This window comes from Mus musculus, chromosome 11 (assembly GCF_000001635.26).
Source record: "Mus musculus strain C57BL/6J chromosome 11, GRCm38.p6 C57BL/6J".
NCBI classification, from domain to species: Eukaryota; Metazoa; Chordata; class Mammalia; order Rodentia; family Muridae; genus Mus; species Mus musculus.
The window spans coordinates 116530641-116556955 of record NC_000077.6 but is presented as its reverse complement, the minus strand read 5'-3'; the positions used below and the strand labels follow the sequence as shown (position 1 = coordinate 116556955).

Genomic DNA, 26315 nt, shown 5'->3' with positions numbered 1-26315 from the left:
GAGGAGGGCGGGATGAACTGTTGGAACTTGGAAGAGGGTAGGGATGGATCTGGGATGAGTTAGGGGAGATGTGAGTGTGACCAGGATACAGTGTATGTATGCAGTGGTAAGCTCATTTAAAGAAGAAAAAGAAGCATGATGTCACTATCTGATAAGTGGCCCTGACCCACAGGTTGCGAAGCTCTGGTTTAGGAGGTGCTTTTCCCGTTCTGACCAAATCCCAGTGGGGAGGAAGACACAAGGTTAGAGGTCATTGTGGTACCTCTGCCAGCTCAGTAGGGCCAGCCTGTCCATGGGCAAGGTGACAGCATGGTGTGTGCCAGGCCTTAGAGACTGTTGGGACTGTCACAGCCGCCTCTCATCCCTGAGGTCTTACAGCTCACCTGTGCCTTTCTACGACTTTCCCAGGCTTTTGCTTCCCTGGGGAAAAGAGTCAACAGGCTGCAGGGCTGTGAGTGGACAGTGCTGTTTCACAGTCGTTCTGCTAGGTCATGAGACCTCTCCCTGCCTGTGTGTGAGTGCTCATCTGCACGTCACTGGAAAGTTCTAGTGTAGTCTTTGGCCACCAGGAATGATCTAAAACAGAGCATTCAGGAACCGAGTCTGCCATAGGAGGGTGAACGCCTCATGTTTCAGTGGGAAGGACCTGCCTCTGCCCCCACAGCCTCGGACCAAGGCTTTCATGGATCGTTTGTACTGCCTTTTCTTACCAGATTTGCAGTTTTAAAAATAGCAGTGCTGAGTGACTCCTTTCTCAGGCGAGTCTGCCTAGCGAGGCAGGATAGTGCGCTTTGTAGAGTGGCTATTGATTGATTAGCTGTCATTTCCCAGCTTTGGGGAGCCTGGCCACAGCAAGTCACTGTCCTGCTTGGGTGGAGCTCCTTGCTTCAGCCTTTCAGGAAGGGTGGTGGCTTGATGCTGCCGAAAGACCATATTATACAGATGAGGGACCAAGCAGGAGGAACACCTGCAAGGAGGTACCTAGGGCTGCCCCAGTGATTGAGACCACATCCTCCCACCAGGGCCACGGTTTACTCATGACCAGGAACCTACCTCTAAAATTGCCCTCTTGTGCAGGAAGCCCTTCCCCCTGGAAGTCTTGAGTGGCCAAACAGTGTCTTCTTGGCACTGGCAGAATCTGATCTTTGCTTCCATGGCAACAGTTCTTGCCTCTGTATCTGTCATTCTCAGCACTTCCCATCCCCCTAGTACTGGCCCACCTGAGCAGTCTCCCAAAGCTGAGGCTTTGAGAGCTTGGCAGCCAGTGCATCTTTCCCAGGCTGAGCCACAGAAGGGGTTGTCAGGGAGTTCTGGGTAGGGCATGGTGTTCATTATTTTAAGCCACCTTGTTTTAACACCTTGACCTATAGGCCAGTCTGTTAAAAACAAATGTCCCAGTGGAGTGTGATAGCACACCCCTGTGATCACAGCACTCAGGAGCCTGAGGTAGGAAGACCATGAATCAAGGTCAGGTGTCTCTGGGCTGTGTGGTGAGGCTTGAAGAAAGAAACAAGAAGGGAATGGATTCCTGATTTGTATGTCAGCGGTGGAGTGTGGCACCCATGATGCTCTGGGTTTGGTCTCCAGGCCTTGGGGGTGGGGTTGAGGGACTACGTGAACATTGCTGTCTTCATCCACATATTCATTCAGTAGGTTTGAAGTGAAAAAATCAGAACTCTAGTTTAATTAGAAATTTTTTCTTTCTTGTTTCTGTCAGTTTTCTTTTTTTCTTTTCTGAAACAGGGTCTCGCTGTGTAGCCTTAGCTGGCTAGGAACTTTATATATGTAGACCAGGATGACCTCAACCTCTGGCTCTGCCTCCCAAATGCTGGGATTGAAGGCATGTGCCACTATATACAATACACTACATGTGTATTGGTGGCTTGCACCATGTGTATGTCTGGGAGAGGCTAGAAGGAGGTGTTGGATCCAGTGGGGCTGGAGTTACAGGCTCCTATCAGTTACCATATGGTTGCTGGGAACTAAACCCTGGGACTCTGGAAGAGCAGCCAGTGGTCCTAACCACTGAGCCATCTCCTGCCCTAGAACAATCTTTAAAGCACTTACTGGGATTCTGATTAGCAGCCACCCTAAACAGCCCCTTCCCCCCAGAGCTCCTTTGGCCACCTCTGGTTTTCACTGCTCCATGACCTCGCTGATGCCAGTCAGAATTCATTACCAAATTCCATTCTCATTTGAAGGGGTCTCCTCTGCTTCCACCAGCTAGTTGCCCTTCAAAAGCAGCGCAACAGCATGTAGCCAGCTATGCGCCATCTTGTGGTTGCTTAATGTAAAATGCAGCATCTTGAAACCGGCCCGAGCTCTCAGGACCTGTATCTTCTGTCACGGTTATGATGCGCTAATGAGATCAGAGCTCATGAGACCCTCTAAAGGTCTGCACTCCCAGGGAAAGGAAGCTTCGTGTGTAATTGTGCAGGAAGCATCATCTTTTGTCCTGGTCTTGGTGCCCTTGTACCAAGGGTCTGTGTTGTACCTGTTCCTCCAGGGTACCACAGCCTGCTGTGTTGTCTCTGGGCTGGACCTGGCTCCGAGGCTTACTTCATTGTGGCTCAGCCCAGCCCTGCACCTCCTATCTCTGAGTGGGACCAGACCTCCCCTTGACGTGCCCAGCTGCAAAGCCCTACTTGTTCTCTTCCCTCCAGCTACTGCCGGGCCTGAGATAGCGCCTGTTTCCTGTCCTGGGCTTGAGTGTTGCTGTTTCTTCCTGTGGCCAAGAGCTTTTTGTAATACTGTTGAGGGGTCTTAGCAGTAACCTCTGAAGACAGACACACATCCACACATTCTGATGTGCTCAGACTCAGCCTCTAGCCATAAGCCATCACTAGGATTGGAACATCCCAGCACATAAAAGGAGGTAGGTAGAGAATGTTAACCACATAAGCTAGAAGGTTGTTAATACTACACAATTCATTGTGGCGTTTACTCATGACTCTCCCTGATAGACTTAAAATCCTTCCAATTTAATAATGCACTGAAGTCATGATACAACCTTGTTAATTTCTGCATCTCATTCCAGCCTTTGTGTTTTCACGAGCATCTGGCTTCTCTAGCTGAGCTGTTAGCTCCTCAAAAGCCTGCCATGGTGCTCTGGGCCCTGAGGGCCATGCTGACTTGCTTGGGGTTCTGTAGGATGTACTCCTCAAACAGACTACTCATGTGGTAAAGCAAAAGCATGGCCTGTGGCAAGAAGAGGTGCCAGGCAGGTGGCCCCCAGGGCGCCTGAAGATTGGAACATAAGCTCTGGGGTTGCACCTGCAAGAGTGCATCCAGCCCAGGACTGTCCTGTCCACAGGGAGACTTCTGGTTTCTAGGATGTGTGCTGGTACCCACTCAGGAGTGGCAGTGCTGTGTCCTCAGCAAAACTCGGTTCTTGTGTGCTCCCCCCGTGCCTGGAATCCCACTTTTCCCTGTTATTTTGCCTCCTGTGGTTTTGTCTCACTCTCCCTGAGAAATAGACAGATCTTGCTTCCAGGTATTCTGAGCACTTTTCAGTTGGTGCTTTTGTTCTGCTCCCTGTCCTGAAGTACTTACTGCTGCCATGTTCTAGAAGAAGTGGAGGTGCAAAGATGGGTCTTTGAAGCCTTAGTGATTCGCCTAAACAATGATGGCACCCCTCAGAAGCCATTTTCGTTAGCTCTGGTGTGTGTTCACCAGTTGTTACCTTGGGATGCCAGCATGCCCTGGCGCTTTCTTCTTATTAGCCTGGAAATAGCAAGTGTGGTGTTTGTACAGCCAGTGATGCTGCTGTGGGCCGAGGTAGGTGGGTTCTTCCACAAAGGGTTGCCTGGAACCAGCTCTGCTCACTGACTCAGCCTGGCCTTCTAGTTCCCTCTCCTCCTGGGTCACATAGCTGCAAGGGATGCAGTCTCAGCTAGTTCCTTAACGTTTCCCTCTCGTTTACTTTTCTGTTTTGTTTTTAGACACAGTCTCTCTGTATAGCAGCATACCCTAACCCCCAACTCATAATCTCTTGTCCCCAACTCCTGAGTGCTGAGATGACAGCTGCACACCACCATCCCTGGCTGCTTTCTGATCTTGCATGCTAGCCTGGCATAGTGTCCCCTTCAGGAAGTGGCTGGAGTCCTGGCCTGTCTCTATGTGGCCTAGCTCTGTCGGGTTGGAGCAGAGGAGCAAAAACAGGGTCCACTGCAAACTGTCTGTGTCTCCACTCATTCCTCTTCCAGGGATGCAGTGAGGGCAGACAGTTTATCAAGCTTCAGTGGGTGAGGCCTGGCTGGTGCTGGGTGCTCCTGCTCCCATGTAAATGAAAGACCTGGTCGTGGATACACCCCTGGGGAATACGGAGAGATGGAGATTTATTGCTCTGAGATTGAAGCCTGGCCACACCTCCCGTCTTGACCTTCACTGGTGTGGCTGGTGGCTCCTGCTCTCCAGACATATATGCTTAGGCCCATTAAAGCCTTTCCTGTGAGGACTGGAGAGCTGAGGACCCAAGTTTTGTTCCCAGTGTTGATGTCATGTGGCTTACAGTTGCCTGTAACTATAGCTCCAGGGACTCTGTGGACACTGCACTCATGTGCACATGCCCACACACAGATGTACTAGATGCACAGAATTAGAAATAAGATGTTTAAATAACTCTCCCTGTGGCCTTCTGGCAGCTCCTCCTTGGGTGAGGAGCCTGTTACCTGCAACTGTCTTACTTTAGCTTCCTTCTGTTTTCAGACACTTAGTCTTGGAAGTTTTTATACAGGAATTTTTTAGTGCATCTGATTGACCATGGCCAGTTTAATGAATGGGCTTCTAGACTGGAAGCAGGACAGCTCAGGTGCAAGAGCAGGCCAGGGAGGCAGTTCCAGGAGGTGGCCTTGTTAGCAGATGGGCCTCTAGAAGCCCAAACCAGTTGATGACAGTGCCTGCTCACTCTACAGCAAGCCTTCTCCCCGAACTGCAGCCCTTCCCTCTGCCCCTGCCTCATCGCTATACAGTTGTATGTGGAGGCCAGAGGTCAGGATCGGTTTCCTCATGTCATTCTCCATTTTGTTTATTATTATTTTATGTGTATGGTTGTTTTGCTTATGTGTATATGTGTGCACCACTTACATATAATGCCTAGCCCAGGAAGCCAAAGATGATATTGGATGCCCTGGAGCTGGAGTTACCAATGGTTGTGAGCTGCCGTGTGAGTGCTGGGGAGTCCCAATAATTGTTTAAAAGTAAAATAGGCTGGAGAAGTGGCTGAGCTGGTGAGAGTGACAGCTGCCCTCCAGAGGACCTAAATTTGGTTCCCAGCACCCATGTCAGGGAGTTCACAACTGTTTCTAACTCCACTTTCAAGTGATTGAACACTCTTCTGCCCTCCAGGGTACTGCACACATGTGTGCACAGATACACAGAAAGGAAGGGGAGGGAGGGCGAGCATAGCTTTAATTCCAGCTCTCAAGAGCCAGGGCTGGCCTAGTCTAAATAGTGAGTTGCAGGCCAGCCAGAGCTATACAGTAGACCCTCTCACGCGGGGGTGGGGGTGGGGGGATTCAGTAGAGGTAGTGGAGATGACCTTTGACCCACCTTGTTTCTAGATGTCCTAAGCAGCCAGGAGTTCCTTGGCCTAGACACTGTTGATAATGCTGTCCAGTCATTGTGACAGGAGCTTTCCTGTGTGTCTAGGGAGGGGAGAGGACAAAGTGGCTCTAGCTGAAAACCACAGAGCCACTGCCTTCCCTTCCCAGGCAGGTGACCCCAATGTGTTGCCTTGGCTCAGGCCCCCAGGTTCTCCTCCTTTGCTCAGGGTTCCTCTCCTAAGGCCTGAGTAACTTCTCTGTCCCTTTTAAATCCTGCCAGCCTCATCTAGAAGGCTGGCATTATCTAGGAAGCTCACTGCCTTATTCAGCCAGGTACGTGGTCAGAGTGGCCCCTTTAGAACCCGGGTTGCGTTGTTTATAACTCTGAGCACAGCCTGGCCTGCGTCTGCCCTAGAACTGGGGCTGGAGCCAGGCAGAGCAGAGGCTAGTGTTGTCTGAGCTTAGACGCCATCAGTGTTGTCTGAGCTCCCCTCCTCCACAGTCTGGCCCTGGGTTGTTTTCAGAGGAGGCAACAGAGACTGCCTCTTGCCCTGTTCCATGCCATTACATGACCAGTGTTTATTTCACGTAGCCCATGACTTCCCCCCAGGCTATTTTGGAATAGCTTCTTTCCTGCTATTCCAAAACTTAGGTTCACCGATGCTTTCCAGGAAATGCTAGTTTACAACTGGCTGGTAAACTCGGAGTTGCTGAACTTTTTTTTTTCTTTTTAATTTTTAATGATAAGAAACAAAAATATACCTAAAAGCATAGCTTGTGGAAAAACCATTTGTTCTCTCCTGTCTTGTATTGTTCTTCCAACTGACCTTGGCCTCCCCAGCCTTGCGTTTCAGAGCTGAGTCTCTAAAGACATCCTTCTTGACAACCGTTCCCTCTGAGAGGCTATCCAGAGCACCTGTAGGCATGAGGTGGTTACAGTTATAAACGTTCATAAAGAACTTGATCTTGGAGTTTTTGGCAATCTTCTTTTTACCTCCATTTCACACGTCCTGTATGAGCTTGTTCTGATCAGGCTGTCCATGTGGATCCTCCCCCCTCCCCTGGCAGTACCTGGACCTGACAGAGGCCATCGGGTTGTGTGCAGACGCAGCTCAAGGCTCTCGTCAAGGCCGCGCTACTCTCTGCTTTCTGCGATGACTTAGGCCCCCTAATTGGTGGTGGTTTGACGTCTAAGCTAAGAAGGCAGTTGAGGTGAAGCTGAGGGTGGGGCAGGCACAAAGTGTCTTCACATTACTAGAAAAGGGAGCTGGCCTCTCCACCTTCCCTTCAGTGCCTTGAAGCTAGCCTTTCTGGACCTCAGCCTGTGTCCCTGTGGACAGGGAGTCAAGCAAGTATGGATGTAGTGGCTGTATGTGCCTGTGTGCGTGCACGCAGGCGCCAATGCTTTCTTTGTGGCTTCAATCCTGTCATGGGTCCCAGAGTTGGCTGCTGAGATACCATGTGTACTTGGAAGCAGCAGGCTGACACCAGTCACAGTGTTGTCTGTGGAACAGGTCCTGGGTCCCTGTGGCAGTTTATGTTTCCTGCTTAGCGGTGTACAGCCTACCTAGAGCTTGTGTGGGTTGTCCTTAGCAAAGCTTCAGTGACCTTGTACTTGCTTTTCAGCACTTCTGTCCTGCTCCTCTCTCTGCCAGTCACCTTTCGCAGCAGAGAGGCCGGCTGAGGTTACTGAGAGTCGGGGAGAGTCGGGGAGAGCCCTTCCTGGTGTGTGCCTGTCCGTCTCTGAGCAGGGGAGAGAGATGTAGCAACCACTTACAGGTTGTCCAAGAATGACAGAACAATCCCGATTTGGAGATACAAGAACAGAGAAGACAAAACAGCCTAGCAGAGAAGCAGCTCTTTCTGGGCCACAGAGGCCGCCCAGCAGCAGGAGGTGGCAGTTCTGGGGGTTCAGTTGGGTCAGGACAGGGTCTGCACTGCCACAGATAAGGAGCAGGATGCAGCTGGGCAGGCAGAATAGCCAGATTAGAAGGGTTGTGTCTAGTGACAGCTGGCTTCAGTGCCATGCCAGTCCTCCAACCACTCCTGAGCACCCATGAGCCAAGGTCAGAGGGTAGACCCTCAGAGAAGGATTTGACTCATCATAATGTTGGTTTTTGTAGGATGAGCTAACCTTGTGTGGTGTGACTATGCTTCCCAGTGCACAAGACTATCTCCAGTGTGTATGCTGGTGGGTGTGGGGGTGGGGGGCTACAGATAAAACCATCCTTTGTCTGCCTTTGGTGGGATGTACCTGGGTGGAATGCGTTCCACCTCAGATGTCTGTTTCCAGGCCTCTCATTCATGTTTTTTTCACAGCTGAAACTGGAGGACCGCTCTGTGGTGCCCCGGGATGTGGTTCGACACATGCGCTCAACTGTGAGTCCCTCATCCCCATCCCGCCCTGCACTTGAGCCTGTGTGCTCCCACTCTAATTTGGAAGAGATCTTGGTTGGAGGAGTGGAGAATATAGGGTGTGTCTTGGTGGGGTCTCCTATGGCAACCTGTGGGATGTTTTCCTTCCTCCTCTAGGACAGCCAGTGTGGCACGGTGATAGATGTCAACATTGACTGTGCCGTCAAGCTCATCGGCACCAACTGCATCATCTACCCTGTCAACAGCAAGGACCTCCAGCACATCTGGGTGAGTGGCTGTGTGGCCTCTGTGCTGCTGCTGCTGCTCCTGGCAAGTGTAGTCTTAATGGGGCCGATGCTCGGTGCTTGGTCACTGTGGCCAGCCTGCTCCAGGCAGGCTCCGTGTTGCCCTTGCCTGTGCGCTACTAGACAGGAGGTCAGAGTGTGCTCTGCCGCGGGCATCAGGATAGATCATGACAAATGTGGTCACATTACTTGTTTCTCATTGACCACAGACACGGATGTTTGTTTGTTTGTTTGTTTGTTGTATGTGGGTATTTTGCAGGAATATAGTCTGTGTGTACTACTTGCATGTCTGATACCAGAAGTGGGAGTTGGATACCTTGGAACTGGAATAATGGAGTTGTGAGCCTCTGTGAGGGTGCTGGGAATGGACCCAGGTCCTCAGCAAGAGCAGGCAGTACTCTTTAACTGCTGAGCCGTCTCTCTATCTCCATCCAAGAAGGCTGGAGAGATGGTCCCACGGGCAAGACTACTTACTACTCTTGTTAAAGACACAGATCCCGAGGACCCAGCTCTGTCCTTGACTTCTGAGAACACCAGGCACACACATGGCTCACAAACACACATGCAGCAAAGTACTCATACACATAAAAGTAACAGCAAAACAGAGTTCTTTTTAATCATTTCTTTTGTAAAGGACTTTAAACTTACCCAGAAGTGCTAAGTCTGTGTGCCCACTCTCCAGTGTGTGCAGCTGCTGACCTCCCATTGACCCCGGTCATCTTCATCTCCTGAACTATCTGAAAGCAAGCTACACATACAGCCCCCAGCACCCCTGCTCACTACTACATTTTGTGCTTTCCAAAATTTGGATATAGCCCGTAGACGGGGGAGTAAGTGGTGACCATACTGCCTGAGCCTCAGACTGCTCGCTGTCCTTTCCCTCTGGCCCTGAGCCCATCCGCCTGGCGTTTGCCTGTCAGTTCTTTTTCTTTCCCATCTGGGATGTTGTTGTACACCCCGGACAATGGTGCTGCAAAAGCTCATGCATGATGATGTCTCGTGGACAGACTCACTCCCAGGATGCCTCTGGCTGTGCAGCTAGCTTTTTTTATGTCCAGTGCTACTCTGCCGCTGGAGATGCTCACTCTGCGCACAGGTCATGTTGGTCTTCACAGCCCTCACCACTGTAAACTCATCCTTTACCCCCAGTAAGCTATTATATCTCACACATCACAAATGTCCGTGTCAGACCTGCAAGCCTTAGTCTTGGGAGCATTGCCATGTAAACAGGCCACGGCTCTGACAGTCGCAGGTGGTGTCTTCCTCAAGTCACTGCCCCCGCATTTCTATTGGTTGGCATTCTTGTGTGTGCCTACAGAGCTGTGCCTACTGCCCTGTTTCTTTGCTCATTCGTTTTCTATGAGGTGCACTCGAGAGTTGTGTTTCATTCATCAGCTCAGCCCTCTCATCACTCAGTACTCACATCCCATTCTGCTTCAGTTGTCGTGAGGAAGCTCCTCAGGGATGGCTTCTGTCTGCCCAACAGTTTTCAACAGTGACAACACTGCGCTCAGTGTTCCCAGTGGGTCCCCCTTGATTCATGGTCTTTACCTATCCACAAAGCCCACCCCCACCCATGCCAGCCTCCTAGTGCTGTCCTCTGCCGCTGTGGACACTCCCACCCACGAGGCAGCCATAGGCTGCTCCTGCCTGCTCGGTGGAAAGGGACTTGGGATGCAGTGCAGATACGTTGTCTAGAGCCTTTTACATCCCAATGGGGTGTAGAAGATCCCAGGCTCCGTGGTGTCTGCCCTCGCTCACTGCTCTGTGTCCTTGATCTGCAGCCCTTCATGTATGGAGACTATATCGCCTATGACTGCTGGCTGGGGAAGGTCTATGACTTGAAGAACCAGATCATCCTCAAGTTGTCTAATGGTGCCAGGTAGGTGTCATCTTAGGGACAGCTGCCTGCTCTACAGTCCAGGAGAGTTGTTCCAGGTCTGTGAGGTCGGGTGTGGTCCAGGACAGTAACGGTGATGCTGGCATTCAGCATCCGGAGCTCAGTGGTAACTCTTGTCTCTGCTGCTACAGCTCAGGAGTCTCTGAGGGCCAGTGCTCTGTTGTGCATGTCTTAATAATGGCAGGCACTTAGGTTGAGCTGGGGCTCCTGTCCTGTGGCAGAGGCTGAGCTGTAGGTGCAAGATGGTGTGTTTTAGGGCGTGTTTTAGTCTTGGTGTTTAGTGCTGACTGAGTCCTGGTGGAGACCAAGCCTCTGTCTACTGTTTCAGGTGCTCCATGAACACAGAAGATGGTGCCAAACTCTACGATGTCTGCCCTCACGTCAGCGACTCGGTACATATCTCTGCCAGAGGGAGTCACCCCTGTCTGTTCCCCGCTGCATAGGCATGAGGACTGTTGGAGGCTAGGCAAGACTGTGAGCCAAAGGGGAGAGGGCCTACCTGAGTAGCTTGAGGCTTGGGCAGGGCCGTTGAACCAACACTGAAGCTCATAGTATCAAGCAGGGGTTTTGTTTGTTTGTTTTTGTTTGTTTATTTTTGGTTTTTGGTTTTTTTCAAGACAGGGTGTCTCTGTATAGCCCTGGCTGTCCTGGAACTCACTCTGTAGACCAGGCTGCCCTTGAACTCGGAAATCTGCCTGCCTCTGCCTCCCGAGTGCTGCGACTAAAGGTGTGGCCACCACACCCGGCTGGCGATAGCTAAGAGCTCTTAAAGGGCTGGTTTACTAGCAACAGGGCATCCTTGAAAGCATCAGGTCCACACGGTGAGTCGCACCAGAGCTGACCTGTGCTCTTTCCTCCACTCTCACACCCTGCAGGGTCTCTTCTTTGATGACTCTTATGGCTTCTACCCAGGCCAAGTCCTTATTGGCCCAGCCAAGATCTTCTCCAGTGTCCAGTGGCTCTCTGGGGTCAAGCCTGTACTCAGCACCAAGAGCAAGTTCCGTGTGGTGGTGGAGGAGGTAAGCACATAAATGGGGTGAGGGCCGATCGATGCCTGCTGCCTTCCAGCCTGTTCCCTCCCCAGTGCCCAGACCCCAGGGACCCGGGTGAGATCTGAGCATTGGAGCAGCCTAGGCTCTACTCATGGACCCGGGTGAGATCTGAGCATTGGAGCAGCCTAGGCTCTACTCATGGGTTGGCTAACTGGCACTGATCCCTCCACCTGCCCTGCTTGGGCAGACTGGAGAGACCCTGACTCCGGCTGGCTGGGTGGCTACAGTATATCTGTGTATGGTGCTGCAGATCCTGAAAGTCAGCTTCTGGCTATCTGTCCATCCATCTGATGAATGCCTGACTGGCTTGTGTTAGGAAGGGTTCGGGCAGCTATTTGAAGGAAGCGTCCTATGCACTGTCCTCAGGTGCAGGTTGTAGAACTGAAAGTCACGTGGATTACCAAGAGCTTCTGCCCCGGCGGCACGGACAGCGTTAGCCCCCCACCTTCCATCATCACTCAGGAAAACCTAGGCAGGTGAGTGAGCGTTCCCCCACCCCAGAAACCCAGCATTCACCCCTAGCATGTATTGGTCTGCCTATAAATGACCAGGCATCCCACGGAGCTCTCAGAAGTGCTGCCAAGCTCCCGGTCTTTCTCTTCAGGGTGAAGCGTCTCGGATGCTTTGACCATGCTCAGCGGCAGCTTGGGGAACGCTGTCTGTATGTCTTCCCAGCCAAGGTAGAGCCGGCCAAGATTGCCTGGGAATGTCCAGAAAAAAACTGCGCCCAGGGGGAGGGCTCTATGGCCAAGAAGGTATGTCCTTGAGGTGGGCGGGTATGGGCACTCAGAGAACTGGCTGTGAGCCATTTCCACAGCCAGCAAGGTGGGTCTGGGCTTTAGGCCTTAGGGAACAGCCCTGAGGACCCTCGCTGGCCACTTAGGTGTGTATAGCTCTACTCCCCAAGACAATGTCTGGGGCCAGGATGGCCCCTGCCTGCCTCCGTCTACAGCTCCCTCCCCTTTGTTCTGCTCTTGTAGGTGAAGCGTCTGTTGAAGAAGCAAGTTGTGAGAATCATGTCCTGCACCCCAGATACCCAGTGTCCTAGGGACCATTCCATGGAAGACCCAGACAAGAAAGGGGAAGCCAGAGCCGGGAGTGAAATAGGGTCTGCTAGCCCGGAGGAGCAACCTGATGGATCAGCCAGCCCCGTGGAGATGCAGGATGAGGGGTCGGAGGAGCTTCAGGAGACATGCGAGCCACTGCCCCCCTTCCTCTTGAAGGAGGGTGGAGATGACGGGCTGCACTCGGCAGAGCAGGACGCAGATGATGAGGCGGCTGACGATACAGATGACACCAGCTCTGTGACCTCCTCCGCCAGCTCTACTACCTCCTCCCAGAGTGGCAGTGGCACTGGTCGTAAAAAGAGCATTCCCTTGTCCATCAAAAACTTGAAGCGAAAACACAAGAGGAAGAAGAATAAGGTCACCCGTGACTTCAAGCCTGGAGACAGGTGAGTTCCGAGTGTGTTCCTTACCCTGCGGTGCACGTGTAGACTCAGTAGCCGGAGCTCTGTGTGCCCTGTAGGGGCTATGGCGCTCCCATCGCCAGATGATAGTGGCTAGGGTAGGCCTGGGTACGTGGGAGAAGATAGCGGCTAACCCTCCCTAGCCTGGCTTGCTGGGATCACGTTTGGGGCACCGTACAGGTGAGCTTTACACACACTAGACATTCACCCTGCCCGTGTGAGACTCGGTTAGGCCTAGAAGGTGGAAGGTCACCTGCTCTGTCTACAAGAAGCATATTTTTGTGGCCTGGCTCCTGGGCCTACACTTCACAGGGTGGCAGTGGAGGTTGTGACCACGATGACCTCAGCTGATGTGATGTGGCAAGATGGCTCTGTGGAATGCAACATCCGCTCCAACGACCTTTTCCCTGTGCACCACCTGGACAACAATGAGTTCTGCCCTGGGGACTTCGTGGTGGACAAGCGAGGTAGTGCTGCTTTCTGGGGGGAGGTGGGGTGCATCGGACTTGGGGTCCAGCGGGTGCCTGTGTGGTTGAAGTGTGCTTGCAGGCAAGCACCCCAGAGCTCTTCAGTTAGTCACTGCCCTCCTGATTTCCCTAGTCCAGAGCTGCCCAGACCCTGCTGTCTATGGTGTGGTGCAGTCTGGGGATCATGTTGGCCGTACCTGCATGGTGAAGTGGTTCAAGCTGCGACCAAGTGGGGATGACGTGGAGGTGAGCATGCCGTCCTGCTTCCTTTGGGTGGGCTTGGGCAGAAAGGGGGAAGCCTGCCTCATCCAGCCCTGCTTTTGCCGCAGCTCATTGGAGAAGAGGAGGACGTGAGCGTCTATGACATTGCTGACCACCCTGACTTTCGCTTCCGCACAACTGACATTGTCATCCGCATTGGTAACACGGAGGATGGGGCTCTACCCAAGGAGGATGAGGTAGGTGTGATGAGGTAGACTGCAGCTTCTGTCTGGGTGGTGGCTGCAGTCCCTCACACTGCCACCAGATGCCACCAGATGCCACTAGGAGCTCAGACCTGAATGTCTTTGAATTCTGATGGCTGGCATGGCTGTGTGGACACTGGCAGTTAGGTTCCCTCAGGGGCTACCCTCCATTGCAGCTGAGAGCCCACACAGTCAAGTGCAGCAGAGCCTAGGCAGGCTTAGAGATGGAGCCTGAGCTAGAGCTGGAGGAAAGGCTGGAGTTGTTGAGAAAGGTCAAGACAATCTGGACACAAGGGGCAGAAACAAACTCCGGTGGCAGGGTACCCACCTGGGAAGAGTGCCAAGCCAGGGAGGCCAGAGCACTACCTGTGGGGAGAGAATTGCTGCAGACTTGGGAAAAGACATTTAGTGTTTGCTACAGTCCAGGGGATGGGAGGCGGCTGGGTGGAACCCACTAGAGCTTACATCCTTTGGAGTCTTGCCCCTGCACCCATCTGACCCTCATCCCCTCTGCCCTTTAGCCCTCAGTGGGCCAGGTGGCCCGAGTGGATGTCAGCAGCAAAGTGGAAGTGGTGTGGGCTGACAACTCGAAAACCATCATCCTGCCACAGGTGAGGCTCCAAGACCCAGACCACTGGCCACGTAGAATCCCGGCCTCCTCTGTAGCTTTCCCACTTAAGCCCCAAGGACAGGGACAGCGGCTTTCTAAATCTCATGGGTGTACGAGGTTCCCAAACCTCTAGATCACCACAGTGCTAGGAAATGCAGGGTGCTCCCTGCTGCTGTTTCTAGGACAGTTGTTAGCACGTAAGGAAGGGAAGGAAAAGGCTGGCCCGATTCTAGCCATCTCCAGCTGGCCCCCTTCTTCTGCCATACTTGGGCTGACCCTGTTTTCCAGCTCTGCTTTCCTGGTGTACACAGGGGGCCGGGCCAGATGGAGAGTGGCTGATCCCTCACCTCGGCAGCCATTCAGTGGGAAGCAGGCCACAGTGTGACCAACTCCAGTGTCCCTACTTTGCCTTCCAGTAAGGTTACCTACTCATTCCTGGTGCAGTCCACACAGACCTTATGTCCACACCAGTACCTGGCCTGAGTCCTGGTGGTAGGCTGGCTTTGCTGAGGTTCCTTGTGCCCCTCACTCACTCCCACTGGCCAGATGCTAACGGACCGACTGCCCAGAGCCTGCCCTAACTTAGCTCTGTGTACTGCTTGGGGTGCAAGATGGGCAAAGGGTCTGTTGCAGAGAACTGGGAATCTTGTAGCAGAGACAGGATTTCAGATGAAAGGTTGAGAACAGGGAATGGGGGATGCCAGAGCTCCCCAGTATTAGAGTTCTGTCTGGACTTAACTCCTCTTCCCGTAGCACTTATACAACATCGAGTCTGAGATTGAGGAGTCTGACTACGACTCCGTGGAAGGCAGCTCCAGTGGGGCCTCCTCGGATGAGTGGGAGGACGACAGCGACAGCTGGGAGACCGACAACGGGCTCGTGGACGATGAGCACCCCAAGATAGAGGAGCTGGCCGCCATCTTGCCTGCCGAGCAGCCCACTGCCCCCGAGGAGGACAAGGGCGTGGTCATCAGTGAGGAGGCGGCCACGGCTGCCATCCAGGGCGCCGTGGCCATGGCTGCCCCCGTGGCAGGGCTGATGGAGAAAGCTGGGAAGGACGGGCCTCCCAAGAGTTTCCGGGAGCTGAAGGAGGCCATCAAGATCCTGGAGAGCCTCAAGAACATGACTGTGGAGCAGCTGCTCACAGGCTCGCCCACCTCGCCCACCGTGGAGCCTGAGAAGCCAACCCGAGAGAAGAAGTTTTTGGACGATATCAAGAAGCTACAGGAGAACCTCAAGAAGACCCTGGACAATGTGGCCATTGCTGAGGAGGAGAAGATGGAGGCAGTACCCGACACAGAGCGCAAGGAGGAGAAGCCTGAGGTGCAGTCCCCAGTGAAAGCCGAGTGGCCCAGTGAGACACCTGTGCTCTGTCAGCAGTGCGGTGGCAGGCCTGGCGTCACCTTCACCAGCGCCAAGGGCGAGGTCTTCTCTGTGCTGGAGTTTGCACCCTGTGAGTCACCATGAGTGGTAGTGTTCTTGCCTGCCTCTGCCATTACCCTGTGTCCTGGGGGATTATAGTGAGCCGCCCCGGGCTTCTCTCCCTGCTGACTGTCCTCTCCCCGCAGCAAACCACTCTTTCAAGAAGATTGAGTTCCAGCCCCCGGAAGCCAAGAAGTTCTTCAGCACAGTGCGGAAGGAGATGGCTCTGCTGGCCACCTCGCTGCCCGATGGCATCATGGTCAAGACTTTTGAGGACAGAATGGCAAGTGGGCTGCTGGGAACTCGGGGAGGCGCCTGGGTACAGATGCCATGGGGCATGGGGGTGGCAGTGCTACCTTGCTGTGGTTCCAGACATGGTGGCTCAGGTAACTGAGGTATCAGAATAGAGCCCTGCAGCCACATGGACACCCTTCTGGGAGAAGCACTGTATCCATGTAGCTGTAGGAGATTGGAGCCTGCTAGGAGGAGGCTGCCTTTGGTATCCTTTATCCATTCCCACAAACTCAAGGCCTTTGCTCCCTCCTAGTGGCTCTTGCTCCCTCCTAGTGGCTCCTTCCAAAGGACCTGTTCTGAATGCAGGCTGTCCTCCCTGTCACCACAGCACATGGTTCTCTGTGCAGTCTGTCATTACACACAGCTACCTTTCTCAGTCCATGCCAGGAACACACAGTGGTCTTGCTGGGACTACTGGTGGCAGTTGTCACGCCCAGCCTTGCTTAAGGACCCCAGGGACATCTGTTTCTTTTGGGTTTAGTGAAAATTCTTTTAGGAAGTCCCCAGCCTGGCACAGTTCAGCTGAGGGGGTAAGAGAAACAAAACAAAGCAGACTTTTCCCAGTCCTCAAGGCATCTTCCAGGGCACCTCAGACCCCATGCGAAGGTCCTTCTTTCTCTGCTATCCACTCTGCTCTGGTATCCTGGCGAGGGTTCACACATGCAAATACTTAAGAGACACACAATGCTGGATAGCATAGTTCTGCTGGCCTCTGCCAGTGTTTGCCTTCCATCTCAGACCCTCAGTACCAGTGCCATCCCTCCAGCTGTGACTCTACACCCCTACCCCCACCCCCACCCCGAAGCAAATGCTGCTTGGCTTAGATGTCTCCTTGGCTGTGGCTCTGGTGCTGCCCTCGGATCTGCGGATCTCGGCAGTGCTCTGGGAGGATGTCAGAGCAGACCACAGACATGAGGCCTCCTCCTGTGACTCCTTCTAGGACCTCTTCTCTGCACTGATCAAGGGCCCCACTCGGACTCCCTATGAAGACGGCCTCTACCTATTTGACATCCAGCTTCCCAACATCTACCCTGCGGTGCCCCCCCACTTTTGCTACCTCTCCCAGTGCAGTGGCCGCCTGAACCCCAACCTGTATGACAATGGGAAAGTGTGTGTCAGCCTCCTAGGTACCTGGATTGGAAAGGTGAGTATGGGCCCCATTGCCCGGTAGAGCTGGTGTCCATTTGGGACAGACCTAAAGGTTGTGTTTGTGTTTCAGGGGACAGAGAGGTGGACAAGCAAGTCTAGCCTTCTCCAGGTGCTCATCTCCATCCAAGGTAGGATGCGCTCTTGGGCGCACTGACAGTCTGTCCTTTTGAGGGCCTCGGGGCTTACCCCACTCACTAAGGGACGCTTCCTGGCAGGTCTGATCCTGGTGAATGAACCATACTACAATGAAGCTGGCTTTGACAGTGACCGGGGCCTGCAGGAAGGCTATGAGAACAGTCGCTGCTACAACGAGATGGCATTAATCCGTGTGGTGCAGTCCATGACCCAGTTGGTGCGACGACCTCCTGAGGTCTTCGAACAGGAGATTCGGCAGCACTTCAGTGTGGGTGGCTGGCGGCTGGTGAACCGAATTGAGTCCTGGCTGGAAACCCATGCCATGCAGGAGAGGGCCCAGGTGATGCCCAATGGGGCCCTTAAAGACAGCAGCTCTCTGGAGCCCATGGCTGCAGCTGAACTCTCAGACTCCGGCCGTGAAGAGCCTGAAGATGTTGGGATGGCCCCTGGGGAGGCGTCCCAGGGCTCAGACTCAGAGGGTGGAGCCCAGGGCCCTGCCTCAGCCAGCAGAGACCACACAGAGCAGACTGAGACAGCCCCTGATGCATCCGCACCTCCCAGCGTTAGACCAAAGAGGAGGAGGAAGAGCTACCGCAGCTTCCTGCCTGAGAAGAGCGGTTACCCTGACATCGGCTTCCCCCTCTTCCCACTCTCCAAGGGTTTCATCAAGAGCATCCGGGGGGTCCTGACACAGTTCCGTGCTGCCCTGCTGGAGGCGGGCATGCCCGAAAGCACAGAGGACAAGTAGCTGCCCATGCTTGAAAGGGAGTGTCATGGTGGGAGAGGTCAGCCGCTGCCTGCTCCCTCCCTTCCTGAGGTCCTGCCCCTCTTCCTGCCCCTTCCTGTACCTAATTGGAGCCTTCTGCTGCCCTCTCCTCCCTGCGGCAAGTTTGATGCTGAAGTGCAAGAAGTGTCCCAAGATGCTGCGTTCTATCCCTCAGTTATGTTTCAAAGGCAGGCACCTGAGGCACTGGGAACTCACTCAGGTTCCCCGTCGCCCCAGGCAGAGAGTCCTGGCACTTGTTCTCTAGCTGTCCCTTCTCAGGTCAGAGGTGGGGTGTTGAGGAACCTGCAGATGGCAGGAGGGTGGGCGTGCCTTGCATGAAGTGTGGCTGCTCCTGCAGTGTTCCCGGTCCCTCTCCTCTCCAGCTTGACAGTAGCCTCCCCACGTCCCAGCCCCTCCTGCGCCACACACCAGGTCCCTCATCCCCTGTACCTCCATCTCGGAGCTGTGGCTGCTGTGGCTGGCTCTGGCCTGCCAGTGCGTTATAGCCCTTAGGCCTATTGAACTTACTCTCTAAGAGAGGATAGGACACCAGGAGAGGCTGCAGCCCTCACGTGAACGGAGTTGAGAATGTGCTGCCTGGACAGAAATGGCTACAGGTGCCTTGCTCTTCCAGTCCAAGATGGCAGTGATAATGGCAGTCCTGCCCAGACCTGCCTGTTATCTGCTCCATCCAGCCTCATTTTATCCCCACTGAGGTGACAGGAGCATCTGCACAAACCAGGCCAGCGACAAGGGCCTCTCCCATCCGGTGGCTCAGCCTCTCCAGTCAGCCTTGGCTTATAGACTCTCTGCAAGGGCAGTCTGAGGGGGGAGGCTGGCCGGCAGCGGGAGCTCCCCCCCACCCCACAGGCCCAGAGGTTTACAAGTTTCTAAGCTTTTGATAATGTGAAGCTCCAGGTAGAGAGGATGCCTGCCGGTGAGCACATTACAGCTCTTGTCGTTTCTGGTGTATGTAATATTTAAGGTTGAAAAAATAAATCTCAAAAGCAAAGATACTAATAACTCTTACTAGAAAAAAAAAAAGACAGACAAAATACAAAACACAAAAAAAGCCAAAGCATGATGCGTCTTGTCAGCCTTAAGTGGGCTCCACACCTGTGCTGTGCCAGGACCACCGGGGCAGCAGAGCCTTGGGAACACTCACCGGGGACATGGGCCTGGTGGGCCATGCTTCCCGGGCCATTGTTCACGTGGAGATGTGAATGCCTACTGCTTACAATACCTGTATAAAGTGCTGTGTGATTAAACTTTTTTTTTAACTTGCATTTTTTTGGGGGGAGTTGGCTCATTAACAAAACAAGATGGCACATTAAACCTGCCTCTGCCATTCATTCAGGCTGATGTTGCTGTCTGTGTGCCAGGACCCACCCTCCTATACAGCTTCCCCAAGGGAGACTGTGGTGGTGGGTCTGGCTCCACTGCCTGATGGCCTTCATCTCTCGTCACGTGGAGTCTGTTGGGGTGAGTGTGATTATCCAGACAACAGCCACTTCTCAACGCTGGGTAGTGGAAGCCAGTATCCTACAGCTGCCTCTTCAGGATTCCCGGGAAATTGACACCACAGCATCTAGCAATGGTCAAGTGTCAGTATTGTGGGCTCCAGACTGGAACGGTTGCCCAGGTTAGGGGATTGGCATCTACCCTGTCCCACGGCTTCCTTTTCATTTCTGCCTAGAATTCCTGTTAAGTGCAAGCAGGGAAGGGCTGAGGTGTCCTGGGTGGACCCAGAGATAGCTCATGGGTGTAGCCCAGTTTATTTTTTAAGAAATTGCGCCTGTCATTTTTCAGTTTGGTCAGAAGAGTCCCTTCCTTGAGATGTAGCCAAGTCTTCCTCTCACAGGGTCCTAACAACAACGTGCAGGTCCACCCAAGCTTGCCCTCAGGCAGGAGCACAGGGCACTGACTCAGCCACACTAGAACATCCACCCAGCATGGATGATGGCTTCCCTGTAGCTACATGAAGCCCACTGCATAATACGCCCTAGCACTTCCCAAGACCACTTGAAATTAGAGCAGAATTGTATGTAAGCGGCCCCGGGGGAGGTCCCAGCGCCTGTGAAGAAACCAGCAATTGACAGTGCCTAGTAAAGAGGTACAGTTGATCTGAGGTCCACAGTCTTCCTGTGTGTGAGATAGGGCTGCTGGCCAGGCTGAGGGCCTCTGCAGCTGAAGTGGGTCTGATTATCAGCCCGTAGGGAGCGAAGTGCCCAACACCAGCATGATTGTCCCGTGGGACATAAATAAGTGAGTTCAATCCCTGATAACACAATTCCATAGCCCTTGCTGGTGTTAAGACCCCATTCCCTTCCCAATCCCCAGGATAGGATCAGCAGGTTGGAAAAGTCTCTTTATTTGAATTTGGTTCCCAGGGAAGGTCCCTAAGAGCAATGGGGAGTGTCTTCTATATGCAACTGGTCCAGCCAGCAGGGCTCTACTGGGGATGTTACTCTAACTGGAAGGTAGAGCCTTTCTTTCCAAGTCATAGCCCCACCTTCTAGCTTTCTCTGCAGGGGTCCCCACCACTTCCATAGGAACTTTAGAAATAACCTCCCATACCAGGAGGTGGGTGCGGGGGAGGGTCCCATCTCAGCCTAGACAGAGTAGACAAAGGCACAGAGTTATGGTTCTTCTGGAGGTGGCCCCCGCCGGGAGTCCCGGCCGGATGGGGCATCTCTGCTGCCACAGACCATCCAAAGGTAGTTTGGGTGCACTTGGCCCTGCACAGCTTCACATACCATCAGCTCTCCATCCACAGAAAACACGCCCCTCTGGCTCCTGGGCTCCAGGCGGAAAGCAACCACGGGCACATGAACCAGGTATGGACAGTCAAGTTCCATATGCTTGCCCTTCTGCATGGCCAGGAAGAGGCGCAGCAGCGCAGCCCTTGACACCCCCGCACGTACGTAGAACAGATGCATAACACCAGCCTCACAGCGGCCCATGGGTGCTGCAAACAGCTCGGAGCTCAGGTGGGTGTGTAGCAGCACCAGCACCAGGACGAAGTCCTGTTCTGGTACCACAGTCCAATGAGAAGGCACTGGCTCCTCCAGAGGAACAAGGTGTGTGTCGACGGGGCCCTTCTGCACCAGTGTAGAGGCGGGTCTCTTAGAGGCCACAGTTCCTACAGGAAGGTAGGCCAGTTGGCCTTGGTAGATGCGCAGGCTTGCTAGGCGAAAGAAGGTGCCCACTGTGAAACGAATCTCCCCCAAGCGCCTGTACTTCTCACTCTCGAGGTCCACGTCAGCAACAAAGCCCCAGGACAGACTGAGCACAGAATAGAGCCGCAGCCCAGAAGCAGTGTGCAGGGACAGCAGGTTCATGGGTGACAGGCGCCGGCGGCACAACAGCAGTGTGCAGTTGATGAGCAGGTCTTCATTAGTCACCTGCTCGTACCTGCAAGGTTAAAGATCAGATGGGACAGGAGCCCTCTTGCGTTCTCTTTGTTCTCCTTTTGAGGAATGGGGGCTAGCAGTGCAACCGTGGTCCCTAGGGAGTCGCTGGAGTCAGTGACAGCAGATGGAGGCTCCCTAGGGCCAGTAAACTGAGGACAAGACTCCAGCAGAAAGTGGAGCTTCCCACAGGAACTCAGAAAATGGCGGTAGGGGACATGATGCCCACTCTGACCCTCAGCTCTCACCCAGCATAGTGGTTCACAGAAGCTGCCAGCGCATTGCCGGAGCCTCCAGGGAGGCTACACAGGGGTTTCTGGATGGCAGTCTCCCAGTCTGGCCGTTCCATTAGCCCATTCACCACCTGTTAAATAGGCAGAGTGTCTCAGTCTAGGAAAACCATCCCAAGCCCTCTGGGCCATCCTCTAGCCCATCCCTTACCTCATGCATCAGACCATCACCGGACATGACTGCCAGGGCGTCCCAGTGACCCAACTCCTCTGCACACACCAGCTCCCTGGCATGGTTCTTCCGTTCTGGTGGAAGAGTTGATGTTCTCAGAGCTGGTTTTCTGGCATGAAATGCTCCCTTCACCCTCTGGGGTCAGCACTCACCGGTGAGTATCAGTTTAAAGGTTATCTCTGCCTCCTCCAGGAAGGGCTGCACACGGCTCTGGAAGAGCTGCAGAGCCTTGCCCTTGCCACCCTGGGGGTTCAGCAGCACCAGCACTCTGCATGGCCGTGGGAGCAGTCCTCGAGGGCATTCTACTACAAACAAAACACAACACCACCACATGGGGCTGGAGAGAGAGCTTGGTAGGTAAGAGCACTTGCTGCTCTTCTACAAGACCCAGGTTCAGTTCCAGCACCAGAAAGGTGGCTCACAGTGGTCCCGAACTCCCAGGTCCAGTTCCTGAGGATCTCTACGCCCTCTTCTGGCCTTCAAGGGCGCCAAATACACAGCCTAGTGCTTATACATATAAGTGTTCTGTCAAAACACTTAAACACGGCCGGGCATGGTGGCGCACGCCTTTAATCCCAGCACTCGGGAGGCAGAGGCAGGCGGATTTCTGAGTTCAAGGCCAACCTGGTCTACAGAGTGAGTTCCAGGACAGCCAGGGCTACACAGAGAAACCCTGCCTCGAAAAACAAAAACAGAATGGTAATGTCCACAACCAGTCGCTAGAGGGCCGAAGAGAGCTACGGGAACAGTTGGGATCCTCCACCCATCAACACAACCCTGCCAGAGGAAGTGGCCTCCCACAGGTTGTCTGGGAGTGAGTGGGACACCGCAATACCTCTTTCCTTGGCCCCGGGACAGACGATGTCTGGCCTCGCGGGACAAAATGTTTCTTTCGAGTGACCCTAGGCTTCTTTCTGCTGTCCATCATTTCTTGGGGGAAGAGATCTCATTAGCCTTTCCCAGACAGGTACCCCACAAACCTGGTTCCATAGCCAGGTCCCGGGGCTCCCGCTGACAAGGGGCCACCGGTGCTGCCCCGGCGCTGCTAGAGGTAACGGCGGCTCCTGCGTTCAGCTTCTTATCGGTGTTGCCCAGGAGGGTGTCTGGCGACTGGCCGTGGGGCTCGCCCTCTCCACCTCCCTGGGCTGTGTGAGCGCCCTCGTCATTCCCCGGGGCGGCCAGATCTGAGGGACAGGAGGAAAGAGTGGTGGGGTTCTCTGCCTGGGCTTCCATGCACGTGGGACAAAGTGCCCAACCAGAGCCCCTGGCTCGCGACTGAATCACCAGAGCCCCGTGGGTGGGGGATCTAGCTTTCCAGAATGAGCTTCCCACCCCACGAACATTCCGTTCCAGGGGACACCGGATTCGGACCCGACGCATGAGTCAGTGACCCGTGGCTCTCTTCGTCGGGCCGGCTCTTCACCCTTCGGGCTTGGTGGAGAATCCAACTGCATACAATTCCCAGAACTGGCATTGAGAGGCGCGTACTCTGGGACGAAGAACCCCATCGCAACCTGCGCAGTCGCCCGGTCCCCTGCCTGAACTACGAAGCCGCTGAAGCTCCGAGTCTCCAAGAGGGTGGGGGTGGGGGTGCGTGCCGCACTCGTGAGAACAGCGCCCAAGTCCCGCAAAAGCCTGCCTGTGCTGGGCGGACCCACAACTATGGTCTGCCCTGCCGGAGCGCGAGTGTGCACTGAGGCGCAGGCGTGGGGCCGTCTCCTTCACGGACCCACGAAGGCACCGCCAACTACGGGAGGGCGCGCGCGGGGGAAAGGGGATCCCTACCCAATCTGTCCCACGGGCGGCCAGTGGCGGAAAGCAGCTCCTCTCCGACTCAGACCCGCGACAGAGGGACAACTGAAGCACTGGGCTGACACCGACTCCAAGGGATCGCCCCCCTCCGGTCTCAAACTTTTTGCTCAATTTCACGGCGGCCCGGGGAGGGCGCTGAGCCTCTGGGCCGGCCTGGCCACGCCCCGCGTTCCTTGTGCTCTCGGGGTGGAACCAGAGTTGCGCGCAGCTCTGGTCCCCCACCCGCCCGGGATCTCACTGCACCTCCCCGAACACAGTCGCCGCCAGCCTGGGCTCGGCCACGCGCAGATGAGGGGCAGGATCCCCGGATACGATTGTGCGCCCGGTGCTGGAGGAACAGCTTAGGAAGTCCGCAAGAGGTGGGGTTCTGAGCCCGGCCTGAAGCAGCGCATCCGCGGAGCGCGAAAGCGAGGGCGCAGCCCACATGCCGGCGCCCAGCATCCGAGCGGGCTTCGGGTACGCGTGGGTCTGCGCTTACTGAACCTCGAAACTGCTGTTCACAGTAGGGATGCAGCGCCTCTTTGGCGTCGCTTAGACCTAGCCTGAATTCCACATCCAGACCCTAGTGCTGTCCTGACTCTGGGCCAGGGTCGGGTCACCCGCCACCCGCGAACTTCTCTTCCTCCCCTGCTCCTCCGCGGTGCCTTTACTTTTAGCTTCCAGATGCAGCCGCTGGCTCACTCAGACGCCGAACCCGAAGCAGTCTGGCACGCCTTTCAGGAGAAAGCTGAACCGGTTTGGGGACGAAGTCGAGATGAGAGTACCTCGTCAGCAACCTCCAAAGGTGGAGTCTTTCCCCCCAGGGAACACTATCAAGGCCTGAGATGCTGCCTGCCGCGGATGATCGGGATCCACGATCCTCACCGACTGGAGGAACCCAGCAGTGTGGACAGGGCAATGGGGGCTCTCATCAGGATTGGAGAGGCTAGCATGGGGGCGTGGTCCCAACCTCCCCACCCCTTCGGGCGATCTCGGGGTGAAAATGCACACGTGCCCCGGTGTATGCGCTTCGGTGGAGATAAACAAGACGCATAGTTGTGTAAGTGATATATTTCATGGCAAGTGACCTGAGGGTGTCCGTGACTAACCGGAGTTAAATTTTTGGAAGATTATTAGCGGAGACTTGGAAAAAGAAGCTCCCAAATCCTACCAAGCACCAAAAACAGACACCAAACTCCCAAGGAAGCTGCATTGGTTTAGCTCCGGTTACAGAGAACTGGCGCGCCCACACCGGCCCCCGCGCGACCCCACCCACCTCTATCTTCGCATCGCTTCTTAAAGTCCAGAAGAGGCGAGTCCAAGAGGAAAACGAACCCAGATAAGAAAGGATTGCAGTGAACTAGGTCACGCCTTGAAGGTGGCTTCTCTCCCAGAGGACCCTGGAGTTCCCCGACCGAGTTTCTCAGTATTTTAGGAGTCCCCAGGAGGGCCAGGGGCACAGGCTGGACCTGCGGTTCCGCACGCGTCACTGCAATATATGCCTTGGCTCTGTACAGCCGCGGGACAGCCTGACCGGATCATGAACGCCCCGAGTGCCTTCCGAGAAGGTGACTCAGCGACACGCTCACGGGTGGAGAAACTCCCGGAAACAACCAACCAACCAAAAAAAAAAAAAAATGAGGATTTGGAGGGAGCAAGGGCGTCATCACCCACCCCCGGTTCCGCGACTCGTGGCTACCAAGATCTGGTCCTGCACCTACCCCCATCCCCGGCTTCCCACCTTACACCCCTGGAATCTAGCGCGGACAAGGAAGGATTGCAGCTCTGCAGCCGCAGTGCCGTGGTCACGCGCTGCGGGGACACGAGTCGCGGTGGGAGGAGGGGGCTCTGCGGGGAAGCCAGGCTCTCTGCCACTCGCTCCCTTGTCTACCCTGCCCCCTCCCCTTACCAGAGACCTAGGGTCCAGATCTGGCGTTGGTATCTAGCAGACTCAGGGAGGAAACTATTCTCCCCGAGATTTTGAGCTTGGAGGGGGGCTGGCTGCCCAGACTGTAGGAAACACCCTCCTCTGCTCTCTCACGGTTTGGGAAGGAGTGTTTATCAAGCCCGACAAGCAAGTCATTAACAACTAAAGAGGAGAAACTGAGGCACGGGGAAGGAAAGATCGGGCTGTGTGTAAATTTACGCTCAAAATGCCGACCTGGATCAGGGTCTCGCTTTTCTTTGAGGCCTGGGGCTGGAACTTCTCATACTCTGAGGGCAAGCGTGGAGCAAGGTTGACTGGAAACTCAGTCCGTGGGAGAGAGCAGAAGCAGCCTGCAGGACATTTTATACTTGGGCCTCAGGGCCGGTTCCCCTTCTGCTCAGAAGAGACCCAGTGGGAGGGGGGTTCCAGTCTGGCGCTGGTTCCAGTGGACACAATGGCTCCTCTGTGTCGGCTGCCGCCTCATCCTCTGGCCTCCTCACCTCTCTGGTCTCTGCCTCTTTCATTCTTGTTCACCTCCCCCATTCCATGCAGCTTTCTAGACCCTTTCCTTTCCTAAAGAACTTTATCCTATCTGTAGAAACCGGCAAACAGCACCCCTGGCCCTGTAGCCGGGAATGGACAAGAACAAGATGTTGGTTTTCTTTTGTGTCTCTGGAAGGATTGGGAGGTGAAGGGCCTTATGGGAGCTGTCAAACCAATTCCCAACAAAGCTTATAACAAACCCCAAGCCCTTCCCCCAGTCTGGGAGGCCAAGTACCACCAGAGCTTACTCTG

The 26315-nt window shown here is 54.5% G+C and overlaps 2 protein-coding genes across 16 annotated transcripts in view; one reads left to right on the top strand and one right to left on the bottom strand.

Annotated features, from left to right (window-relative positions):
• The window catches only part of Ube2o (ubiquitin-conjugating enzyme E2O), a 43764-nt gene extending 24548 nt beyond the window's left edge, over positions 1-19216 (top strand). The window contains exons 2-18 of one of the 3 annotated variants that reach the window (XM_006533106.2): positions 7863-7922; positions 8076-8186; positions 9988-10085; positions 10432-10495; positions 10979-11122; positions 11522-11631; positions 11760-11835; positions 12136-12608; positions 12936-13090; positions 13224-13336; positions 13420-13548; positions 14076-14165; positions 14918-15617; positions 15733-15869; positions 16821-17024; positions 17100-17157; positions 17245-19216. In XM_006533106.2, the coding sequence (XP_006533169.1) occupies positions 7863-7922; positions 8076-8186; positions 9988-10085; positions 10432-10495; positions 10979-11122; positions 11522-11631; positions 11760-11835; positions 12136-12608; positions 12936-13090; positions 13224-13336; positions 13420-13548; positions 14076-14165; positions 14918-15617; positions 15733-15869; positions 16821-17024; positions 17100-17157; positions 17245-17912 (3390 nt within the window). In that variant the 3' untranslated portion in view covers positions 17913-19216. Of the gene's footprint in view, positions 1-7862; positions 7923-8075; positions 8187-9987; positions 10086-10431; positions 10496-10978; positions 11123-11521; positions 11632-11759; positions 11911-12135; positions 12609-12935; positions 13091-13223; positions 13337-13419; positions 13549-14075; positions 14166-14917; positions 15618-15732; positions 15870-16820; positions 17025-17099; positions 17158-17244 lie in introns of those variants that run through there. The other 2 variants (NM_173755.3, XM_011248960.1) reach the window with 2 other exon arrangements.
• Positions 19217-20280: 1064 nt separating this feature from the next.
• Sphk1 (sphingosine kinase 1) lies at positions 20281-26120 on the bottom strand. Of its 13 annotated transcripts, none has more exons than XM_006532672.3 (6): positions 25755-26120; positions 22783-22986; positions 21955-22104; positions 21782-21876; positions 21589-21704; positions 20281-21344 (listed from the first exon to the last, which is right to left on the bottom strand). In XM_006532672.3, the coding sequence occupies exons 2-6, from the start codon at positions 22790-22792 to the stop codon at positions 20570-20572; spliced, it is 1146 nt and encodes a 381-aa protein (XP_006532735.1). In that variant the 5' UTR covers positions 22793-22986; positions 25755-26120; the 3' UTR covers positions 20281-20569. The 13 variants fall into 13 exon arrangements, with proteins under 13 accessions (XP_006532735.1, NP_001165946.1, NP_001165944.1 ...); NM_001172475.1 differs by lacking the exon at positions 25755-26120 and adding an exon at positions 24870-25045; NM_001172473.1 differs by lacking the exon at positions 25755-26120 and adding an exon at positions 24379-24512 and having other exon boundaries at positions 21955-22107.
• Positions 26121-26315: the final 195 nt, after the last annotated feature.